The following is a 20,337-nucleotide window of genomic DNA, read 5'->3' on the forward strand; positions in this document are numbered from 1 at the left end:
TTAAGTTTTTTGGATGTTCATCTTCCATTCTAAATTCTAAAAATTCTATTTATTATCTTTTCCCCATTTTCTGGTAAATGTTTCTTCATTCTATATTGGTTTCAGGAGTTCTTGTATGTTCCTTTTTATTGGTTTTTGTCAATCAAGGTGATCGCACATGTGGCCCCAGTTTATGTGTTGTGGTTGTGCCTCATTTATGCTATTGCTTGGTATAAAGGTCTTCATTTTACTATAATTGACTTCTTCTCCTGTAATTTCTACTTTCTGAACGTGATCTTAAAAAAAAAAAACTCTCCGTACAATTTTAAACATCTTCTCCTCTTTATCAATTTTCTACGTTTACTTTTTATAAGCCTTTAGTGACCCAGAATTGATTTCTTTGTATGTTACAAGGTTTAAATCCAATTTCAGTTTTCCATATGGATAACCACATGTCATGCATCCTGTGATGAATATTATTTCATTTCCTCCCAATATGCAGTGACAACTCTGTGATAAATACAGTCCCTAAAAGTGCAATGGTCTCCTCCTGGATCTTTTTACATAGCTATTGGTCTACCTGCCCACCCCTGCCTCAGGGCCATACTCACTGGCTCTCTACTGAGTATTGAAATCTGATGGGAAAACAGCTCCATCCTCCCCAGGATACATCTCATTTCTGAAAGTTTTGCATGCTCTTAGGCCTAGGCCCTGAAATAGAAATTTTGGAATCTTCCTGTCAAGTTTCTCAAAAATTTTCTCAGAGTTTTTATTGGAATTGCTTGGAATCTATATATAAATATGGGAAAGATTTCAGCTTTACGATATTGAGTCTGTCTATAAAACATGATGTCATCCACTCTCTCATTTTTTCCATATAAGTGTTTAAATAACATTTTTACAGGTTTCTTTTAGGAGGGGCGGGTGAAGAGGAGTAACAGACCTGGCAATATTTTGTAAGATTAACTCTCAGAAACTTTGAATGTTTTGTTTTGCATGGGATGTTTTTGAAAGCTTTACACACGTGCGAGCATTGCGTACATACATGCCCGTTTGTTCTTTATTGCAGTCTTTTTGCCTCCAGTTTTCAAGAGCAGTTTTAGATTCACAGCAAACGAAGAGGGTGTAGACTCTGTCTTTGTACTCCCGGTCCCATCCGGGCACAGCCTCTGCTGGCACCAGCACTGCACAGAATGGTCTATTGTGTACACAGTTGATGAACCTCCCTGTCATTGTCTCCTAATGCCGTCAGTTCACTCTTGCTGTTGTACTGCAGTGAGTTGGCACACTGTACAATAGCGTGAATCTTTTGTTATAGTGCCATGCTATAGCACCTAAAACCCTCTGTGGTCCACCTTGCACGCCTCTCTCCCCTCAAACCCTGGAAGCCACTCGTCTTTCTATTGTCTATGCAGTTTTATCTTACAGTGGTTGGAATCATCCAGTACATTACCACTACAGATGAGCTTCTCTCATTTAGCAACGTACATTTAGCATTCCTCTGTGTCTTTTTTTGTAGCCTGAAAACTCGTTTCTTCTTAAATAGTCGATTATAGATTTTTAACAGGTAGCTTAATATTCCATTGTAAATTAAAAAAAAAGAAATAGCATTTGCTTTTTGGTGAATATCTTTGCATTATTTACATACACTACAGAGTATTTATCCATTCACCCACCAAAGGACATCTTGATTATACGTCCAAGTTTCGGGAATTCTAAACAAAACTGCTGCAAGTGTCTACGTGAAACGCAATTACTGGGTGCAATAGTCTGAGATTCTTTAGTTTTGCAAGTTTATCTTTCCAGGTGCCTGTGGCATTTTTGTATTCCCAGCAACAATCAATGTTGATGGAAGTTCCCGCGGTAACGCATCTCCAGTACCACCTGGTGTCCTCAGCACCGTGGGTTTTGCCCGTTTCCGTGGGTGTTTGGTGGTATCATCTCGTTGTTTCAGTTTGCATTTCCATGATGTGATATTTGGATGTCCATCTTTATCAGGTATATTTTTTTTTCCAGTGAGATTCTGTGAAAATGGCTGACTTCCTTAGGGTCAAGTTTTAAGCGTTTTTTGAAGGAATCGTTCCTTGAAGGATATGCACATTGCAAAAATTTTTCCTCCCAGTGTGCAGTTTGTTTTTATTTTCTAGGCTGTGTATTTTGCAGGACAGATTTTTGATATTGATGGAATCCAATTTATCAGGTGTTTTTTGTTTGTTTGTTTGTTTGTTTATTTTTGTATGAACTCTGCCCTTGGACGTCATAGTAACGAGTCATGGCTAGCGACAAAATTATCACCTATTTTGTCTTTTAGGAGTTTCACAGCTTTGTATTTTACATTTTGGTCTGTATTTTTGAGTGGATTTTTGAGGAAAGTGTAAGTTTGCCTCTTTTTTGTGTTTTCTGCATGTAGATGCTCAGTTGTTTCGCCACCATCTGTGGGAAGAATTGTATGTTTCTTCGCTGTATTTGTTCAGATATTAGATGACAGTATTTATGTTGATCTGTTTCTGAGCTCTGAATTCTGTTCCATTGACCTGGTTGTCAATCATTTCAACAGTACCTGTCTGTCTTTATTATTATGACTTCATCGTTAGCTTGGAAGTCCTCCAGCTTTGTTCTTTTGGATATATAATACTTTAACCCAATTTCAAATTAACTGAAAATAAATGTATACTTGATTTTTATATTGGTCAGGCAGAGCATGTAAAGTTAGGTAAGTTGCATAATGTATCTGTAGTTCTCTCTGAATTGTCAGCCTAATAGTCATGTTTTCTCTAACTAATGAGATTCTGTTGTCTACTTTGAAGGTCTTTGTTTTTGTTTTATTTGCTTGATCGTTGTATGCAACGGAATACGTGTGGTTAACACAGCACTTTTGTTTTATTTCTAATGTTTTAAGATTCATTTATTTGAGAAGCATTGAGGGGTGGGGAAGAGAGAGTTGCCCTCTGAGCACTTGAAGCTGTGTCCTGCTCAGTCAGTGCGTTGCTCTCTAGGGCAAACAACCATAACACTTAGCCACGTTATACAGGATGCCAAAGTAAGATGCCAGGGGGCGCCAAGTCCACCAGCGTTAAAATTTTACATACAGCAGAGTCAAAAGTCTAGCGAGGGTTTTCTCAGCATGCACATCGGTGAGATGTCTTAGTGGAATCCTACCTCGACTTGCACTGGGTTCAGGTTGCTTTCTGGACCACGTATGTGCAGGCCTGTCCGACTGGAGGGAGAACCTGAACATGGGGAGATACCTAAAGGAACACTTGGAAAAGAGAACATTATTCTCTTTTGAAATGCGTGTTGATGGTTCTTACTCACTTTCCCATTGTTGCCATGATCTTCTCATTGATTTTGTGCGTGCTGTATACAAACACGATGTGAATGAAATCTGTTGTTCTCCGAACTTGTGGCAGTTGTTGCTACTCTTTCTCTCTGTGATCTCTTTTGGGGAAATCAAGTTCCTAAAGTTTTGTGTGATCGAATAGAACAAAATAGTCTTTGCTGCTCATCCTGTTCTGTTTGGTTTAAGAAGTTTTTTCTTATAGTTTTATCTTTTCTACAAGTTTTGAAGTTGGACCTTTCACATTTGAATGCGTAACTGATTTTGACTATGGTATGAGGTAGAGATCTGTGGCAAAAATGTCCAATCACAGCTGCTGGTTTATTCCAGCATTTAGTAAACTTAAAGTGAAAGTGTGAGTAGACTGGTGTGCAATATTATGTCATAATCATCCCTGTATCCTCCACTCTCTTAGCACACTTGTCTCCTACTGGCTACTTGGGAAGGTTTGTGAATTGGCACAAATGCCAGAACATCATGGTCTTCAGACACCTCACAAGGCCCCTTTCCTGACACTGAACTTCTGATCACCCTTGAAAAATAACATTAGGAGGGCCCAGCGCAGTAGCCTAGTGGCTAAAGTCCTCGCCTTGCACATGTCGTGATCCCATACAGGCTCCTGTTCTAATCTTGGCAACACCATTTCCTATCCAGCTCCCTGCTGTGGCCTGGGAAAGCAGTCAAGGACTGTCCAAAGCCTTGGGACCCTGCACCATCATGGGAGACCCAGAAGAGGATTTGGGCTCCTGGCTTCAGATCTGTGCAACTCCAGCCATTGTGGCCGCTAGGATGCAAGATGTTCCTCTCTGACTCTCCTCTCCTCTGTATGTCTGACTTTCCAATAAAAACAAAAATTAGTCTTAAAAAAGAAAAATGACATTGGGATCACAGTAGCTTCTTTCTCTATCTGGCTGGGCAGTGTCCCCTGCTCACCCATCATCCTGTTCTCCTAAGAGATTTCTCAGAACCTATCCCATGTTCCATCTCCAGCAAACATGCACAGAGAGCAGGAGCTCTGAAGACAGTAAAAACCATTAATAATGACCAACAGTAGCTTATCACTGTGCCTTCCCCAGAGGAAGCTAGATCTGTGCCTTTGGAGGGTACAACTAACCACAGTCCGTGTCCCAGTGACCCAATGTGTCTCAGACATCACAAATCAGGGAAAAGTGTCTGTTGTGGTTTTGTTTCCAATTTCCTTACTCACCCAGTTGCTGGTAAAATTAAGATCCCAGAAGAATCACTTTGCTTTTCAAATATCAGAGTTAAGATAGCACCCAATATGGGGGTAAAGTTCTCTTCTGAATCATATTAGCATGAGAGGGAAATATTTCCACTCACAGCCTGTATGCCTGCCCTGTGTATTTATCTGCATGCTTTCAATTCTAAGCAATGGAGCATGTATTTATTCGTTCTTTACTGGAATAGGCACTTCTAGGACAAGCAGAGAAGCATTTCCTGATGCACTGCGGGTGACAGAGTAGCAGAAAGGGAAGAAAAAAAAAAAAAACCTGTGTTTGGGCTGGTCCTAGCTTCATCACTTCCTAGCTGACAACCTACCGTGAAAACAGTACATGTCCACCATGTGGAATACTGGTAAGAATTAGCTACAGTAACGAAAGAAGGTACACGGTGTTGTCTCCTGCGTTCTAGGCCATCGAGAGATTATTAGCAGATGATGGTGATGAAAAACAAGATGAAGGGGGAAAGACGATGGGGTAGAATGAAATGAGCCAACCGTTCCATCTGCTCTATAAATAGACACCTTACAGATCAGAAACCACTTACACTGACATAAGACCTGTATCGTATTTTGAACCAAAAATACGAAATATGATCTAACAAGTAAATGAATCCAAGAGCATAAGGAATCTAATATTAGAAATGGGAATCATTCTAGAACGTGTGAGACATGCAGTCCCTGGTAACTAAAAGACGAGCCTTAAGATAGGAAAGATCACTTCTGTCCTGGCAAGGTTCATGGCGGGGGTGAGGTCTGCTTGGGATCTCGAAGGATCTTTATCGGGCAGATAGTGGGGAAGAAAGGAGAAATTGCAGGTGGCAAAAGTGCCATACAACAAGACCAGATGAGAAAAACCTCATCTTCCAGGAGCCTCTTTGTCATGAGGAAACCGTTACAGATAATCTGCCGGACTTCTGAAAATCCCTGGGATGGAGAAGGAAGCAGGGAAATGAGGTGAGAATGAAATTACCAGGAGCCAGCCTGCAGCTTCTCACACACACACACACACACACACACACGTTTCTGATAAAGCACTCAGCTTGCATGGATTATCCATTGCCTTTTTTCCAGTAAAAGTTTATTTGAAAAAAAAAGACTTCCCACTGCTGATGAATGCTTGGGGAAAAAAAAAAAAAACTTATCATTGGCCGTTGTGTTTTATAAGTAATCTAAGTGGTCCTTTGGGCGACCCCCATAATGATTTGCTTTGGCTATTCATCATGCAAAATTATTTGAAACCTATCTAGCATAGCAATGAATGATGTTATAGGATGTTACTTCGGTCTAGGACCAAACTGTACATAATTTTCTGTATTTTTTTTTGGAGGCTTAACACATATTTTCTTACTTTTCTCAGTGTTATTTATTGAGGTGTATTGATGAAAAGTTGTATGTCTTAAAAGTGCACATTGTAGGTTTTTGATGTAAATGTACCTTGTGAAATGATTCTTACAATCAAACTGACACGTCCATGATCTGGAATAGTGACCATTCTGTTTGTGCAAATGTTCGGTTGAGTTCAGAAATGAATGCATCCATTCCTGGGCTTTTTATTACTGATTCATCCTCTTTTATTACTGCTCAGTGTAAAGACCCTGTTACAGCAGGACTCAATCTTGCTGAAGTACTCAGGAACTTTAAAAAGGATATTCGCATGTAAGTTCATAATAACCTGTAACATTCTGCATCATTATGTGCTACTAGTTGTAATGTCTCTCTCTGCATCTCCAGTCTTATTTGAAGTCTTCTCTCTCTTTTTTTTTTTTTTTTTTTTTTGCTAAGACTAGTTAAGGCTTTGTCAATTTTGCTTATTTTTTTTTTAAGAAACAGCTTGTCTTTTCACTGACTTTGTACTCTTTTCTACTCCTTATTTCATTTATTTCTACCTTCAGTGTTATTCTTTCTTCCCTTTTACTAATTTTGGACTTGATTTATTCTTGTTTTTCTAGTCCCTTGAGGTACAGCAGTAATTGAGATATTTCTGCTCTAAGTGTTTTTGTTTTGTTTTGTTTCGGTAGGAGTAAATTGCTAGAAATTCCTTCTTAGTTCTGCTTTAGCTATATTCTGTAGGTGTTGCTGTGTTTTGTTTCCATTTTCATGTGTTTGAGGAATATTTAATATTTCTTCCCTAAACTATTCTTTGGACAATCCTTGACTGCTTTCCCAGGCCACAAAGCAGGGAGCTGAATGAGAAGTGAGGCTGCCAGGATTAGAGTCCATTTTCAATTTCCCGCAAACTTTGTAAAGCCCTCTCATATATGAATTAGAATTATGTTTTCCTGAGGGTTTTATTTTTCTTTGGTGTTACTAACCTCTCAAGGATTTGTTTTTGTTTGAAAACCAAATGTGATAATATTGCTAACATGCCTCAAAATTGGCTGACATAAAACTGTGTTCAGTAGATGCTAATTATCATGAAGGGTCAATTTTTTTTTTCAACTGAGTGGTTCACAACTGTGTAATAAGCTCTTGGGTAATTAATTGAGGACTTAGGATAGAGATAGAAACTCATGCTTCCAGGAGCATGAGTATAAATATTCACACAGAGAACTGGAAATCATTTGAGGTTAGTTGGGATGCATATGACATAGTGATATCACTTTAGCTCCCTTTTTCAAAACACTTAATTATGAAACTGGAAAGAAGCAGCAAGTGGTACTCTGGGTTCTGAAAGAGGAGGGCACTTCTTTATATCCCATACTCAACTGCAGTCAGCTCTGCTAACCTCACAGCAAATTGTAATTTTTTTTTATCTACCCATCATGCATTTCATTGGATGCAGGCTTTATATTCCCAGAATTTGATGATGCAGTAAACAATTAACAATATTAATTGTGACTGACGATATGCATGGGAAAGTCTTCCTTCGTGGAATCCATGTGGAATTCTAAGAGCAGCCATGGTCACATTAATCAGACTGTTATTAACCTAAACTGCCGAGTGGGAGAGTTCAAAAAGTGCAGTGTGCAAAAGCTCCAATAAACCAGAGAGGCCTTTTAGGCTGGTGATTTAAGAAAGCTTTACATTTTTATTTCCAATTAACCTATCAATAGTGATGTCACTTAAATACTCCTAAGGAATATTATCTCTTCATTATTGCTGGAAAACATGCTGCCCAATTTCATAGCTCAGCTGTTCTCATGCATGGATGGACAATTTGAATTAACTCCAACCAAAGCAAGATCCTAGTCGTAAAATTTAAGTAATTAATATGAGACTTCAAATAGTCAAAGAAAATAAAGTGGATAATGTTTATTTGGGGGCATCAAAATTATAGTGCTGCAAAACCGCTCTAACTTTCTGCTTACCCAACTTAGCATATCAATGGAAAAATTATTGTAATCCTGGCGCTCATTGCCAATACCACTGAATGCAGTGGCAGTGAATAAAGACTCGGGAAGCTGTGTTAAAATCAAACTCTTGAGGAATGATTGTGTCATTATATTACGTCCAAAGAAGTGTAGACAGCAGAGAAGTGACTCTTTTCCCTTTTGCATGCTCTTGGTGCCTTGTTGAAGTTGGCTGAAACAGAGCATCCATAATCCTGTCGATCTGAAATTTTGGCACTTGCAGCTTTGACACGAGGAAACCAGCATTCATCACAGGAGGAAGGAGTTAAAGTGGCCAGGAAGAGCCCTTGTGGTTTCTGGAGGTCAAAAGTCCATCTTCTGGTTTCTCTGGGTGGCAACCAAGGTACTGCATTGACAGGAATGGATCCTTCGGGAGGCTCTGCGGGACAGCCGCTTGCTTGCATTTTCCGGGATCCAGAGGCTCATCCGCCCCTTGGCATGCAGCCCCTTTTGCCATCTTCAAACCCAGCAACTTAGCATTTTCTTCCCTCTAATCTCTGACCTCTGTTTCAGTCCTTTTGTGTCTCAGACCTTGTGACACTCGTTGATTATTTGGGGCTCATCCGGGATAGTCTTCCCACCTGGAGCTCCTGAACATAAGCACTTATGCACAGTCCCTTTTGCCACAGAAGGCCACATGTTCCTATACTCCCGGGACTAGGAGGTAGCCCTTTTTGGAGAGCTTGGACTTTATCTGCCTGGCACAAGGAGGCAGACGTATTGTGTGTGGTTCCCTCACTTTGTGCTCTGGGCCTGGTAATAGCACTTCCATCCACAGCTTAGCTCTCCTCGGGCAGCCCCTCATTCATGATTCCAGCTCTCATTTTGCCCCAGGAATCTTGCTCAATGTGTTGAGATCTTTGAGAATGCAGGAGAGGAGAGGGTCACAGCATCTGCCACATGGACCCTTCCTTGTCTCAATAGCTCTCCTTGGGCTGTCTTAATGCTACCCATGCTTCTAGAATAATCCTGTCGTCTAATTATCTTCAGGATCCAAGCCAACTTGTATGCCTATAACCTTTCTTAGTGTATCTTTCCCTAGTTGAAATCATGCCTCGAAGGAGTAAATAGGAATTGGCTTATTCAGAGTCACCGGGAAAGAAAAAGAAGACAAAGGGATCATATATGAAAAAGCACCAAGACAGAAACACTCTGAATAACTTAGAACAGTAGGAAGAAAGTATCATAGCCCCATGTTGTGATGCCAGGCTTAAACGTACAAGGCCAACACCCTGAAAACATATGTATGCACTCTTTTACCTTGTAGTTAAGTTGTGTTCCATTTTGCATGAAGGTTGTCTTTGAGAGAACGTATGATACTTGCTTTGGGGAACTTCTTTATTTCATTGAGCATAATGATCTCCACTGGGGACCATTTTGTTGCAAATGGTAAAATTTCATTTTTTTTCAAGGTCGTGTAGTAATCCATGGAGTATATTTACCATGGCTTCTTTATCTGTTCCTCTTTTGATGAGCGTCTGGGTTGTTTCCACATATTACTATTGTGGATTGTGCTGCTATAAATATAGGCTTACAGGTCGATTTCTCATATGCAGAGTTCACTTCATTTGGATATATTCCCAGTAGTGGGTTAGCTGAATCGAATGGTAAATCCAGTTTCAGTTATCTGAACACTCTCCATACTGACTTCCAAAGTGGCTGTACTGGTCTACACTCTCACTAAACCTGGAGTTCGGTTCCTTTTTCCCCACATCAACACCAGCAAGTGTTGTTAGCAGACCTCTGAATGTAGCTCATTTTCACTATTATTCCCCAAGTGATGATAATAATATAGTCTGGTAGAGGCAAAATCTGCTTTTGTTTGTTTTGGAAGTTTTCATTTCATTTTCAAATACAAATGAAAGCTTTGCTGGTTATGTAATTCTAGGTTGACAGGGGTTTTTTCTTCTTCTTCTTCTTTAGAGTGGCTAGTATGTCATCGCCTTTTCTTCTGTATGTAAGGTTTTCTCTGAGAAGTCAGCTGTGAGTCTGAGTGGTGTTCTTCTGTGGGTTAGCTGATGTTTCTCACATTCATATTAAAGTATCTTTTCTTATTCAACTGAAGAGAGTTTGATTATGAAATATTGTGATGGGGATAACTTCTGGTCAAGTCTATTCAGGGTTCTCTGGCCTTCCTATATTTGGATTCCCCTTTCTGCCTCCTTGCCAGGGAAATTGTCATTTATTATTTCACTGAATACATCTTTCAATCCAACTTCTCCTTCCATACCTTCAGGGACTCTTACAACACTTATGTTTGGCCTTTTGATGGTGTCTCTGAATTCTAGATTTTTTTTTTCACTCAGTTCCTCTTACATATTTCTAAATGAGCATCTTCCCATGTGATGTCTTCTAAGCTCTGAAACCTGCCTCAGTTATTCCATTATTAAAACTTTCCATTGTATTTTTACTTTGCTCTACTGAATTCTTCATTTTTAACATTTCAGTTTGATTCTGGTCCAGGGCTGCTAACACCTGTGTAACTTACTCCTTGGACTCCTCATCTATTTCTTGTTGTTTTTAAAGAGCTTTTTTCAGCTCTTTATCTGGCAGTTCCTCGATGTCCTTCTCAACCAATTCTGACATTGAAATCATCTTTTGATCCTTTGCAGTGGAGGCATTAGCGTCCTCATTCGTGGTGCCTGTGCCTTTGGTCATTGCAACTCAAATGAGCAGACTCTTGTGCTCAGACCCATGCTGACTTTAAGCTGGGATGTCCACCAGGTCTGCATATCGATGTTAGTCCTGTTGGGTGCCTGGTTCTCTGTTTGTGGCTCTGATACCATTCCCTCCAATGAGTTTTATCCAAGGAACCTGTTGCTGAGCTCCTGCCACAGGCTTGGTGTCCAGCTCCACTCAAATCTCCTCTCTCCACCCGTTGTGATCCTGTGTCGTGGCCATGTGGTTGTCTGCTCAGCCTTTCTCCCTCTCACAGTTCAAGCAGCACCCAGGATTGATTAAGCACCAGCTGTGTCATTCGCTATTGGTGCTCCTTGCAATACATAGGTTGCAATCCAGACCTGTTTAGAACAGACCTACTAGATGCCCGGTTGCTAGTATCTTCCTGGTGGGACCAGCAGAATGTATTTGTGGTATCAGATTGTGTGGAAGACCCTTGGAAAGTCAGATGTGGGTTCTCCCCATGTTTGGTGCACGTGAAGTTCACTGTTCCCCGCCCTCCACCTCCTGCCCCAGATGCTTTCGCTACAGTACTCAGAATGTTGCACGGTGTGCCACCTGTAAGAGGAGGAAGCTCGGGGCTGTGTGCCCTACCCTACTCCCGCACCCATCCTTGGGGACTCTGCTGCCCAAAAGCAGCTTGTGATCAGATAAAAATCGGCAGGGCCCACAATTCTATGGCTTGATTCATCTCCAGGATTCCCAGTGATCTTCCCTTCCCACCTGGCAGAGCTTTGATCCCCAGTGGGGTTTCTGTTGACGCTTCTGCTTCCTTGTGTGCACATATCTCCAGCGAGCTCTCTTTCAACGTCCTGCCCACGCCTACGACCCAGAATCATGCCCTCTCCGATTCTTCTGTGCTAATCTCCCATCGATTTGAACATTTCCTCACCTTATCCTGCCATCTTTTCTCCTCCTTCTTCAGACTTGCTGTTCAATTTACACTTGTGTTAAAAGTTTCCTCTCTGGGACAATCTGCTTAATGTGATTCGCTCGCTTTTCTTGCTGGGGTAACTGTGCACAATAGTTAATAATAAAACCAAAGCTTTCTAATAGGCCCGCAGATTCCACCTAATTCAATTGCAAATATAATGAAAGAAATGGAAAGGTTACCCAAACACACTGCATAGCTGCTTGGAAAGTAGTATACTGCAATGCTATTAACCATGAGAATTGTCATTACATAGTAAAGGTCATTGTCAAGTTGAGACTCACCCTGTCCTTTGTTCTAGCAGGGCACTGGGGGCCAACTATTCCATTATCAGAGCATCCTATGATGATTTCCTTAGCAGCAAATTCTGGTTATGCTTCCTGGGACTTTGTGGTTTCATCCACATTCCTTTAGATATGCTTCTCATATCTTCACCCTACTCTAAGAATCTATGGAGGTCACCATTGCTGAAACCTCATTTAATCTCTGGTTTAAGGGAAAAAACAAGAATCATTGTGACTTGGCAGGAAGTAGTTAGGTATTTCAAGAAAGGCTGAAAAACTCTAAGTGCACTAAAGCTTAACTTCCTGTGTCGTGAGAATGGAGATGTTTCCTAGCACTGAAAAGTAACATTCATTGAGTCAGCTGTGATTAACAAAGAACTTAAATGTCAGGAATGGTGGCAGGTCAGATGACACAAAGACAATGGGTATATTCTTGTCCATGTGACAGCCTGTGGGTGAGGAATTATTTTGACATTACCCTGTGACAGATTATTAGCTATACAAATGGTCCGCAAGTAAGTCCCTCAAGAAAAACACACACACACACACACACACACACACACAAATGATCCATTACTTATTGGTGTGATGTTCTAAAGAAATTCAGTTTCCCATACATAATCTAAAATTGTTTCAGTCACGCAGAATCATGAAAAATAGGTTCTTGTGGAGCAATGGTAACATGAAGACCATTCAGTGGTGACAATTGCAAGGCTTCTTTGGGGTCATGCCTGGGCAACCCTTTAAAGCCAGGAGTACCCTGGCTTAAGTCTGAAAAACTTCAAGACCTAATCAAATTCTTATGAAGACTTCAGGGAGCCAAACCGCATACTTTGCGTTTCACATGCCACAAACATTGCATATACTACAGTGTATAGCTCTTTCTTACAACCTAAACTACTAGCTACTTAAGAAATACTAAGGGGCAAGCATTTAGCTCAGTCAGTGATGAGAACATCGCACACTAGGGTATGTGGGTCCAATCCCCAGCTCTGAATCCTCATGCCAGCTTCCTGCTAAGGTAGATCCTTGGAGGCAACAGTGATGACTCAGGCGACTGGGTTCCTGCCACCTCCATAGGAGACCTGGATTGAGTGACTGCCTCTTGGCTCCAACTCTGCCCATTGCAGACATTTGGAGAATGAACCAGCTTAGGGAGAAGAGAGTTCTCGTATCCCAAACACCCACAATATCTATGATTGGCCCAAAACCACAATGAGGAGCAGGGAACTCAATCCATGACTCCCATATGAGTCCCACTTGAGTCAACACTACTTCTCCGAATGCACCGAGGCACTCACATCTGGGAGGTGGGCATCATGACTGCTCGACCAAATGCCCACCGCTCTCTTTGTTCTCTCTCTCTCTCGCCTTCCATCCTTTATTCCTCTTTTTACCAGCCTCTTTCTCTCTCCCTGACTGAAACTTGATATTTTCACATACCTCTAAGAATGAGGAAAGATCATCAAGTTTCATCTTAGGGATGTAGATCCATTAAAGAAAGTTGATGCCATGTGTGGTTGGTCCCTGAGAGGACTGTGTGCTAGAAGCTTGGGCCCAGTATAAGATATCGAGACATCTTGGGGCCTGGCGGCGTGGCCTAGAAGCTAAAGTCCTCGCCTTGAACGTGCCAGGATCCCATATGGTCACCGGTTCTAATCCCGGCAGCTCCATTTCCCATCCAGCTCCCTGCTTGTGGCCTGGGAAAGCAGACAAGGACAGCCCAAAGCCTTGGGACCCTGTACCCAAGTGGGAGACCTAGAAGAAGTTCCTGGTTCCCGGCTTCAGATCAGTTGTAGCTCACTGGGGGAGTGAATCATCAGACGGAAGATCTTCCTCTCTGTCTCTCCTCCTCTCTGTATATCTGACTTTGAGAGAGTTGGAACCTGATTTGATGTCATGAGCTCACAAGGCACTCCCCACCCTCAGAAGGGACTGATGCCCATCTCACAGGTATAGGAGTGAAGGTCTGGTGTCTCAAAGAACTAGATTAGTGAGTGTAAAGAACGGGTTGTTACAAAGCAAGACCACCCTACATGTTTTGTGAATTTTCCACTGTTTTTTTTTTTTATTAGATCAATTCCCATGATAATGATGTTGTAAGTGCTATTCTGGGTCACATTTTGGCAGCTCCAGTAAAATCAGCTGAGGTTAGAAAGCAATGAAAGAACCTGTTTTTCCTGAAACAAATGAGTCTGCTACATCCAGACACCAAGAAGATGAAAGTAAAATAAATCACTTTCCCAAATGTATTTGAGGAGTTACAGCTAAACCTATTACACATAAGACTGATATTGGAATGAAAAAGAAAATTAAACCTTTTTATAATTAATGTTGTCACAAGGAGAGATAGGAGACTTGTAGCCAGGCCTTGATGGAACTGTAACCACTAAAGCTAGTGACAGTGTGTCCAGACATCTCACGCCAGAGTCTAGGTCAGCCGGAGCATTTCAGCCTGTTGCCTTATCACCCCCAGGACATTTTATTTTTCTAAATTTTTATAGGATCTTGAGCTGTGCTCAAACTTCTACTGCTCCCAAGGAGGCAGGAAATCAGCCCTGTATTGGGGCTGAGTTACCACGGTGAGGTTGAAAGCGCTCAGATCAAGAGCCAAGCCTACGTGGAAAGCTGAAATTGTGTAAATCTGTCCAAGCAACGAGGGAGCCCAGGCTCCTGAGTGCCTCAACCCTGAAATGCACACCGAGGGGATATTAGCCCAGCCACTGGCCCCCTCTCCTTCCTCCTTCAGCTTTCTTTTAAAAAAGATTTATTTTATTTTGATTGGAAAGTCAGATATACAGAAAGGAGGAGAGACAGAGAGGAAGATCTTCCATCCGATGATTCACTCCCAAAGTGGCCGTGACAGCCAGAGCTGAGCCGATCCGAAGCCAGGAGCCAAGAGCTTCTTCCAGGATCTCCTATGTGGGTACAGGGTCCCAAGGGTTTACGCTGTCCTTGTCTGCTTTCCCAGGCCACAAGCAGGGAGCTGGATGGGAAGTGTGGCTGCCAGGACACAAACTGGAGCCCATATGGGATCCTAGCACACTCAAGGCGAGAACTTTTGCCACTAGGCTACCACGTCAGCCTCCTTCCTTCAGTTTTCAAGACCACCCCTCATCTCCCTTGCTACTTCCCTGCCCCCCCCCAACACACATAATTTAGTTCTCACAAGTTCTTTGTAAGGAAAATAAACACACACAAAAGAATGAAAGCAGGAGAATGTTTAAGTCCTTGTAGGCTCTGGTGTGGGACCGGTGTGTAAGAGCTGTGTCTACTTATTTCACAATACGATATCCCTACACTCTCTGTCACCCTCTTCATCTTGAAACATTACACAATGTCCCATCACACAATGAAGCCCTATTCACTCACAAATCCACAGAGTGCATGTCCTAGCAGTTACACAGAGGAGACCCAGTCCCTGCCCACAGTGGCCCAGCATCTCTTGTCCAAGGCTTCCCAATGTCCCACATAGCTAAACACTGTGACAACCCCCAGGCCAGCTCCCTTCTTCAGTCTCAACATTTTCTCCAGCCCCATGCTCCATACCGATGTCTCATGGAGGCTCTGAGTGCCATCCCTGCCTCCGTGGTCAGGTGGAACTCTTGTACAACTCCTAGTACCTTGTTCGTTTTGTCTTCGAAACAAAGACGAAGCTCTTGAGTAGCGCAGTCAGGTACCGACATTTCCTCAAGCACGGCATGCACTCACATCTCCAGGCCTTGTGTCATGTTGCTCCAGGTACCCAGGGTGCTTTCCCTTCTCCTTTATTTGGAGAACGCTACTAAAAGTGTACAGATTCAGCTTATATCACCCCCAGGAAGCTGACCCTGACCACCACCACCACCCCATCCTCGACTTGATGTCTTTTTCATTCCTTGAGTGCTTTGTGACTGCCTCTGTCATAACTGAAGTATATTTAATAGTAGTTGTCTTATTGATTCACTTTTCCCCCAACCAGATTAAAATCAATAAACAAAAAAAATAATACATTTATCTGTGTATGACCAGTGGACTTTGTAGTGTTTAGTTATTGTTGACTGAGTGTGGTCACTGTAAATCTAGCAAGGAAGATTGAGAATGCTAAATCCGTAATTATGTTATATAAGGGATGCACTGGCTAGTGGATCCTTGTGCTTGGGAAGACAATAGGGTCGAGAAAGACCTCCAAGAAGAGAAGATGCAGGTTCTGACCTTGAGAAAGTTCCAGATCACAGGCCTACGGAGGAAAGAAGGCAACAAGAGCAGTGGCGTGTGGAAGGGCCTGGACACGCCAGTCTTTGTGTCACCATTGAGGTTGTGTTTCCTGGAAGGTCGCCGGCGTGTTCTAGTTATCCTTTGTCACCCAGGGTTGTGGTCTCATCTGCTGAAAGTGTAAAAATACGGACACTGGGTGGGTGAAGAACATATAAGGTTTAATTTAAAATGAAGGTGGGAGGGAAATACAGAGAGGGGAGAAGAAGACGGGAGGGAGGGAAGGAGGAAGAGAGAAAGAGAAAGAGGGAGAGAAAGAGAGAGAGAGAACTCCAGGGAAATCACTGGGAGGAGGGCCTCGCACATCCCATTCTGTGGAAAGATTTTCCCAAAAATCTTTTTAAGAACACTTTAACAGTCATCTTGCTGTGCACCTGTATTGCTTACTCCATCAGTTTGGCTAGAATTCTGCCCAGGCGCCCTCCCTGCACTAAACTCCTTTGAGTTACACACATATGATTGGGGGGTTCTCTCCCAAATGCTGCTAGTTATAGTCCTGGTCTGGTTAGGCTGTAATTCCCAGCTGCACCACTCATCTGTTCCATTTTACAACCGCAGGTGTGTGTGTGTGTGTTGTTTTCTAACTCAGTCTTTAACTCTTACCTCCTTATCTTATCAGGTCACAAACTTTCTGGGGTTTCAATTGCCTGCCTCTTCACAGCCAGCCTTATTTTGCCTAAGGCTTACTTCCTGCACTAACCCTCCATGTGCCTTTAAGCAAAGTTCACTTTTTAGAGCTTGGCTCGAGTATTTGTTAGAGACCATTCTCCCACTCCATAATATAGCCTCCTGCCTTCACTTCCTACCTAAATTCAGCCTAACTTAACAAGCTTTGCCCTATCCACATCATTAGAAGAGTGACTATAAAAATGAAAATCAGGTTAACAGTCTCCCATGTAGGCATGTAGTTTGTGCCCCAGGGCTCCACTTCCCATCCAGCTCCCTGCTTATATCTTGAGAAAGCCGCAGGGGATGGCCCCAAGCCTTGGAACCCTGCATCCAAGTGGGAGACCTCGAGGAAGCTCCTGGCTCCTGGCTTCAGATTGGCTCAGCTCTGGCTGTGGCAGCCACTTGGGGAGTGAACCAACAGACAAAAGTTCTTTCTGTCTCTCCTTCTCTCTGCAGATCTGTCTTTCCAATAAAAATAAATACATATTTTTAAAAAAAAGAAAAGAAAGAAAGAAAATGAGTTTCAGATATAGGAGAGAAAGAGAGAAGAAAGAGGAGAAATGGAAGAAGAAGAAAAGAATCATCTAAGGCCTGAATTGGGCCAGTGGACTGTGGGACATGTTTAAGGATGCAGACAGGTGCCGGGAAGTTAAAAAAAAAAAATCCAACGAGACACCCCACCACCACCACCACCCCAGGTTTCTGACTTAACTGAATGGCGTTGCCCTCAACCAAGCTTAGAAACAAAAAGGGAAAACTGCTTTAGGAGGAAGGTAGTAAACTTGGATGCTACTGTTGAATTGCAGCAGATTGAGCATCAGCGATGGGTTTAGGAATCAGCCGGATATGTGATCTGAAGTTCAGAAGAGTCTAGACAGGAATGCAGATCCTCCTTGCACCGTTCCTGGAGTCTTGTTCTGCGTCGACATGTTAACGTTGTCTCATGAGTTTTCAGCCATCAGTGAGAACTTCTCAGGGAGGGATCGTTGGTCCCTCCTCTGCCATTGGCCTTAGAGCAAGGTGCTCAACTTCAGGTTACGCCTCTTGCCACAGAGGACACTGCTACCAGAAAAGCTGAGTGGGTTCTCGCCTCTGCTTTGTGTAGAATGAAAGAGCTAGGAATCAATTCCAGACAGAGTAGTTTCATTTGCAAAGTGACCAGCTCAACGTAGGAAGCAGAAAAGGAAAAGCACTTCCTGAGAGAGAGCCGGGAGGTGGGCTACCTCCTGAAAACAGAGGGGATGAGACACTGAGGACTTTACAAGGATCTTAGGATTTTAAGCGTTCCCTAATCCCTCCTTGTCTGGGCGGGAACATGCGAGAAAGAGGTTCCCCGTTGGTGGGTTCTCAACCAATTAGGAAATGGCTGGGAATTTCTTGGACCACCCACTTGAAGGTGTGGCAGGACTGGGTCCGTTTGACAAGCTGGGAATTACAATGATGGAGAAGCTGAACTGGGCGGGGCTTATGTCCTGTTCCATCAATTCCTGCAGCATTCTCTTGGACAGTGGCTGAGCTGCAATTTATTCTGCCATTCTTCCTGCTTTAAAGAGTTTATGGGGTCCAAGCAAAGTGACATTTTTGCAAAGCAACAAATTGTGCTCTACCTGGCTAATTTGTCTTACGTAACTTGCATCGAATGAAATATATTCTAATTCAAAATTCCCTGACAGTGATAACACTGTGAGAGTTACAGGACGTGCTCAAACTGCTTGTAATTAAACCTCTTGTATTATGCATCTCTCTTCAAAAAAAAGGCTCCGTGGAAATCGCTTATGGATCCAAGTTCTTTCTGATAATTCTGGAGGGTTTAGTGTTTAAACAGTTTGTGGCACCCAGATGCAAACATTACCAAGACCGTTGGTTGGTTATGTATTCTTAATGGAGGAACTCATTTTTTTAAATCAAAAGATTGAATAGAAAAATTCACCATTAAACTTGAATATCAACCAACCGCTTTTACTTACACGGCAGGGACGATTGCAATAGCACCCAGAAAAATTTAAATGGTGCATAACAAAAGTTCTCAGAGAAGCAGAAAAACCAATCATTCCAGGCAGCATGGTTCATCAGACACCTCACTCTGTTGCAGACTGGCAATCCAGTCAATGAAAAAGGCTTGACCTATTTGTTTATTCAAAGCAAAGGTATCAGATGTAATCCCTAATTCTTTTCAAAATGCTAAGTAGTTTAGCCTCTGCCACACCAGCTAAATAGATTTGATGTATCCCCGCAGCCCTGTGATCTGGAATTTTCTATGAAGATGGAGAAAACCTGGTGGTCAGAGTCAGGCTGCAGTAAGTCACTCCGATGCTCTCAGCAAACAGGCCAGTGTGGGTGCCTGATTCGCCTGTTGGAAATGCGACTGGAATGGAACCATCTTCAACCAATTTAATTTTCCTTCCTTTAACAGGTAGGAGATCAGATCATTGAGATCAATGGGGAGAGCACAAGGGACATGACACATGCCCGGGCCATAGAACTCATCAAGTCTGGAGGAAGACGAGCAAGGCTACTGCTGAAGCGAGGCACGGGTCAGGTCCCAGAATATGGTACGTTTCACATGTTGATTCACCTTCTTTTCCATTTCGCTTGGATTTCCTATTTGTCCAAGCTTATTTTTGTTCTCGGTAGTTCAGTTCTCTGTTTCTACCTAAAGATGCCTTTTGTTATCAGTGGATATGTAAGCACATATGTCCATTTAAGCCCACAGTGTTTATGCGTGTGAACTTTTTGCTTTTGCTCACTTAGTTAGGGAATGCTTCAGATAGCAACAGTACAATCTCTCAGGGCATCTCTGAGCGTGCAGGGATGTCCAGCACCGCTTACATAGATGACAACTTCTGCAATTCGGCTGATGGAACTCTGTTCATTTGAGTCCACAGTAATTTATCAATCCATTGCTTCAACTGCTTGTGTATCAGTTGGTCCCAGAGGATTTGTAACTGGGCCAGAGGACAATTGCAAGCAAATCTTTAATATAGGAAACTGAAAATGCCTACTTCATTTAGGGAAATAATTGCATTTCCTTGGCATTTGGGCCAGTGAAGAGCAGTAGAGATACAGGGTTGACATTGTGGCATATTGGACAGAGCAGCTGCCTGCAGGAAAGACATCTGTAGACAACAGTTCATGCCCCAGCTGTTCCATTTGCTCCAGCTCCCTGCTAATGTACCAGGGAAAGCAGCAGAAGACGCTTTGGATGCTCAAGTGCTTTGGATCCCTGCCACCCGTGGGAGGAATCCAGATGTTGCTCCTGGTCCCTGCCTGATCCAGCCCCAACTCTTATGGCCATCTAGGGAAATGAACCAGTGGGTGAAGATCTGCCCCTATCATCTATCTCTCCCTCACTCTTCTCTCTATAACTCTTTCAAATAAATAAATCTGAGAGGAGAGAGGGAGAGAAAAAGAGAGAGAGAGAGCGCGCGCTATAAAAGCCTTGCCTTGAGCTGGAAAAATATTCAGAAGTTTCTGTAAGGTGGCATCTGTGTGCAAGGAGATATTTCATTCCAATTCCTGCCCTTAACACTTGGAGCTAATGGACTATTTTAAATATTTATATTAGCAGTAAGGGCAGGCTCAATCCTGCTAAATGGCATGCATATTAATCC

At 42.5% G+C, this 20,337-nt stretch overlaps 1 protein-coding gene across 1 annotated transcript in view; it reads left to right on the forward strand.

Moving 5' to 3' along the window:
• Positions 1-20,337, forward strand: part of MAGI2 (membrane associated guanylate kinase, WW and PDZ domain containing 2) — a 783,782-nt gene that overhangs the window by 728,833 nt on the left and 34,612 nt on the right. The window contains exon 21 of the mRNA XM_040971367.1: positions 19,140-19,278. Within this exon, the coding sequence (XP_040827301.1) occupies positions 19,140-19,278 (139 nt within the window). The remainder of the gene's footprint in view (positions 1-19,139; positions 19,279-20,337) is intronic.

This window comes from Ochotona curzoniae, unplaced genomic scaffold (genome assembly GCF_017591425.1).
Source record: "Ochotona curzoniae isolate NIBS_2020 unplaced genomic scaffold, NIBS_Ocur_1.0 contig_21, whole genome shotgun sequence".
Classification (NCBI taxonomy): domain Eukaryota; kingdom Metazoa; phylum Chordata; class Mammalia; order Lagomorpha; family Ochotonidae; genus Ochotona; species Ochotona curzoniae.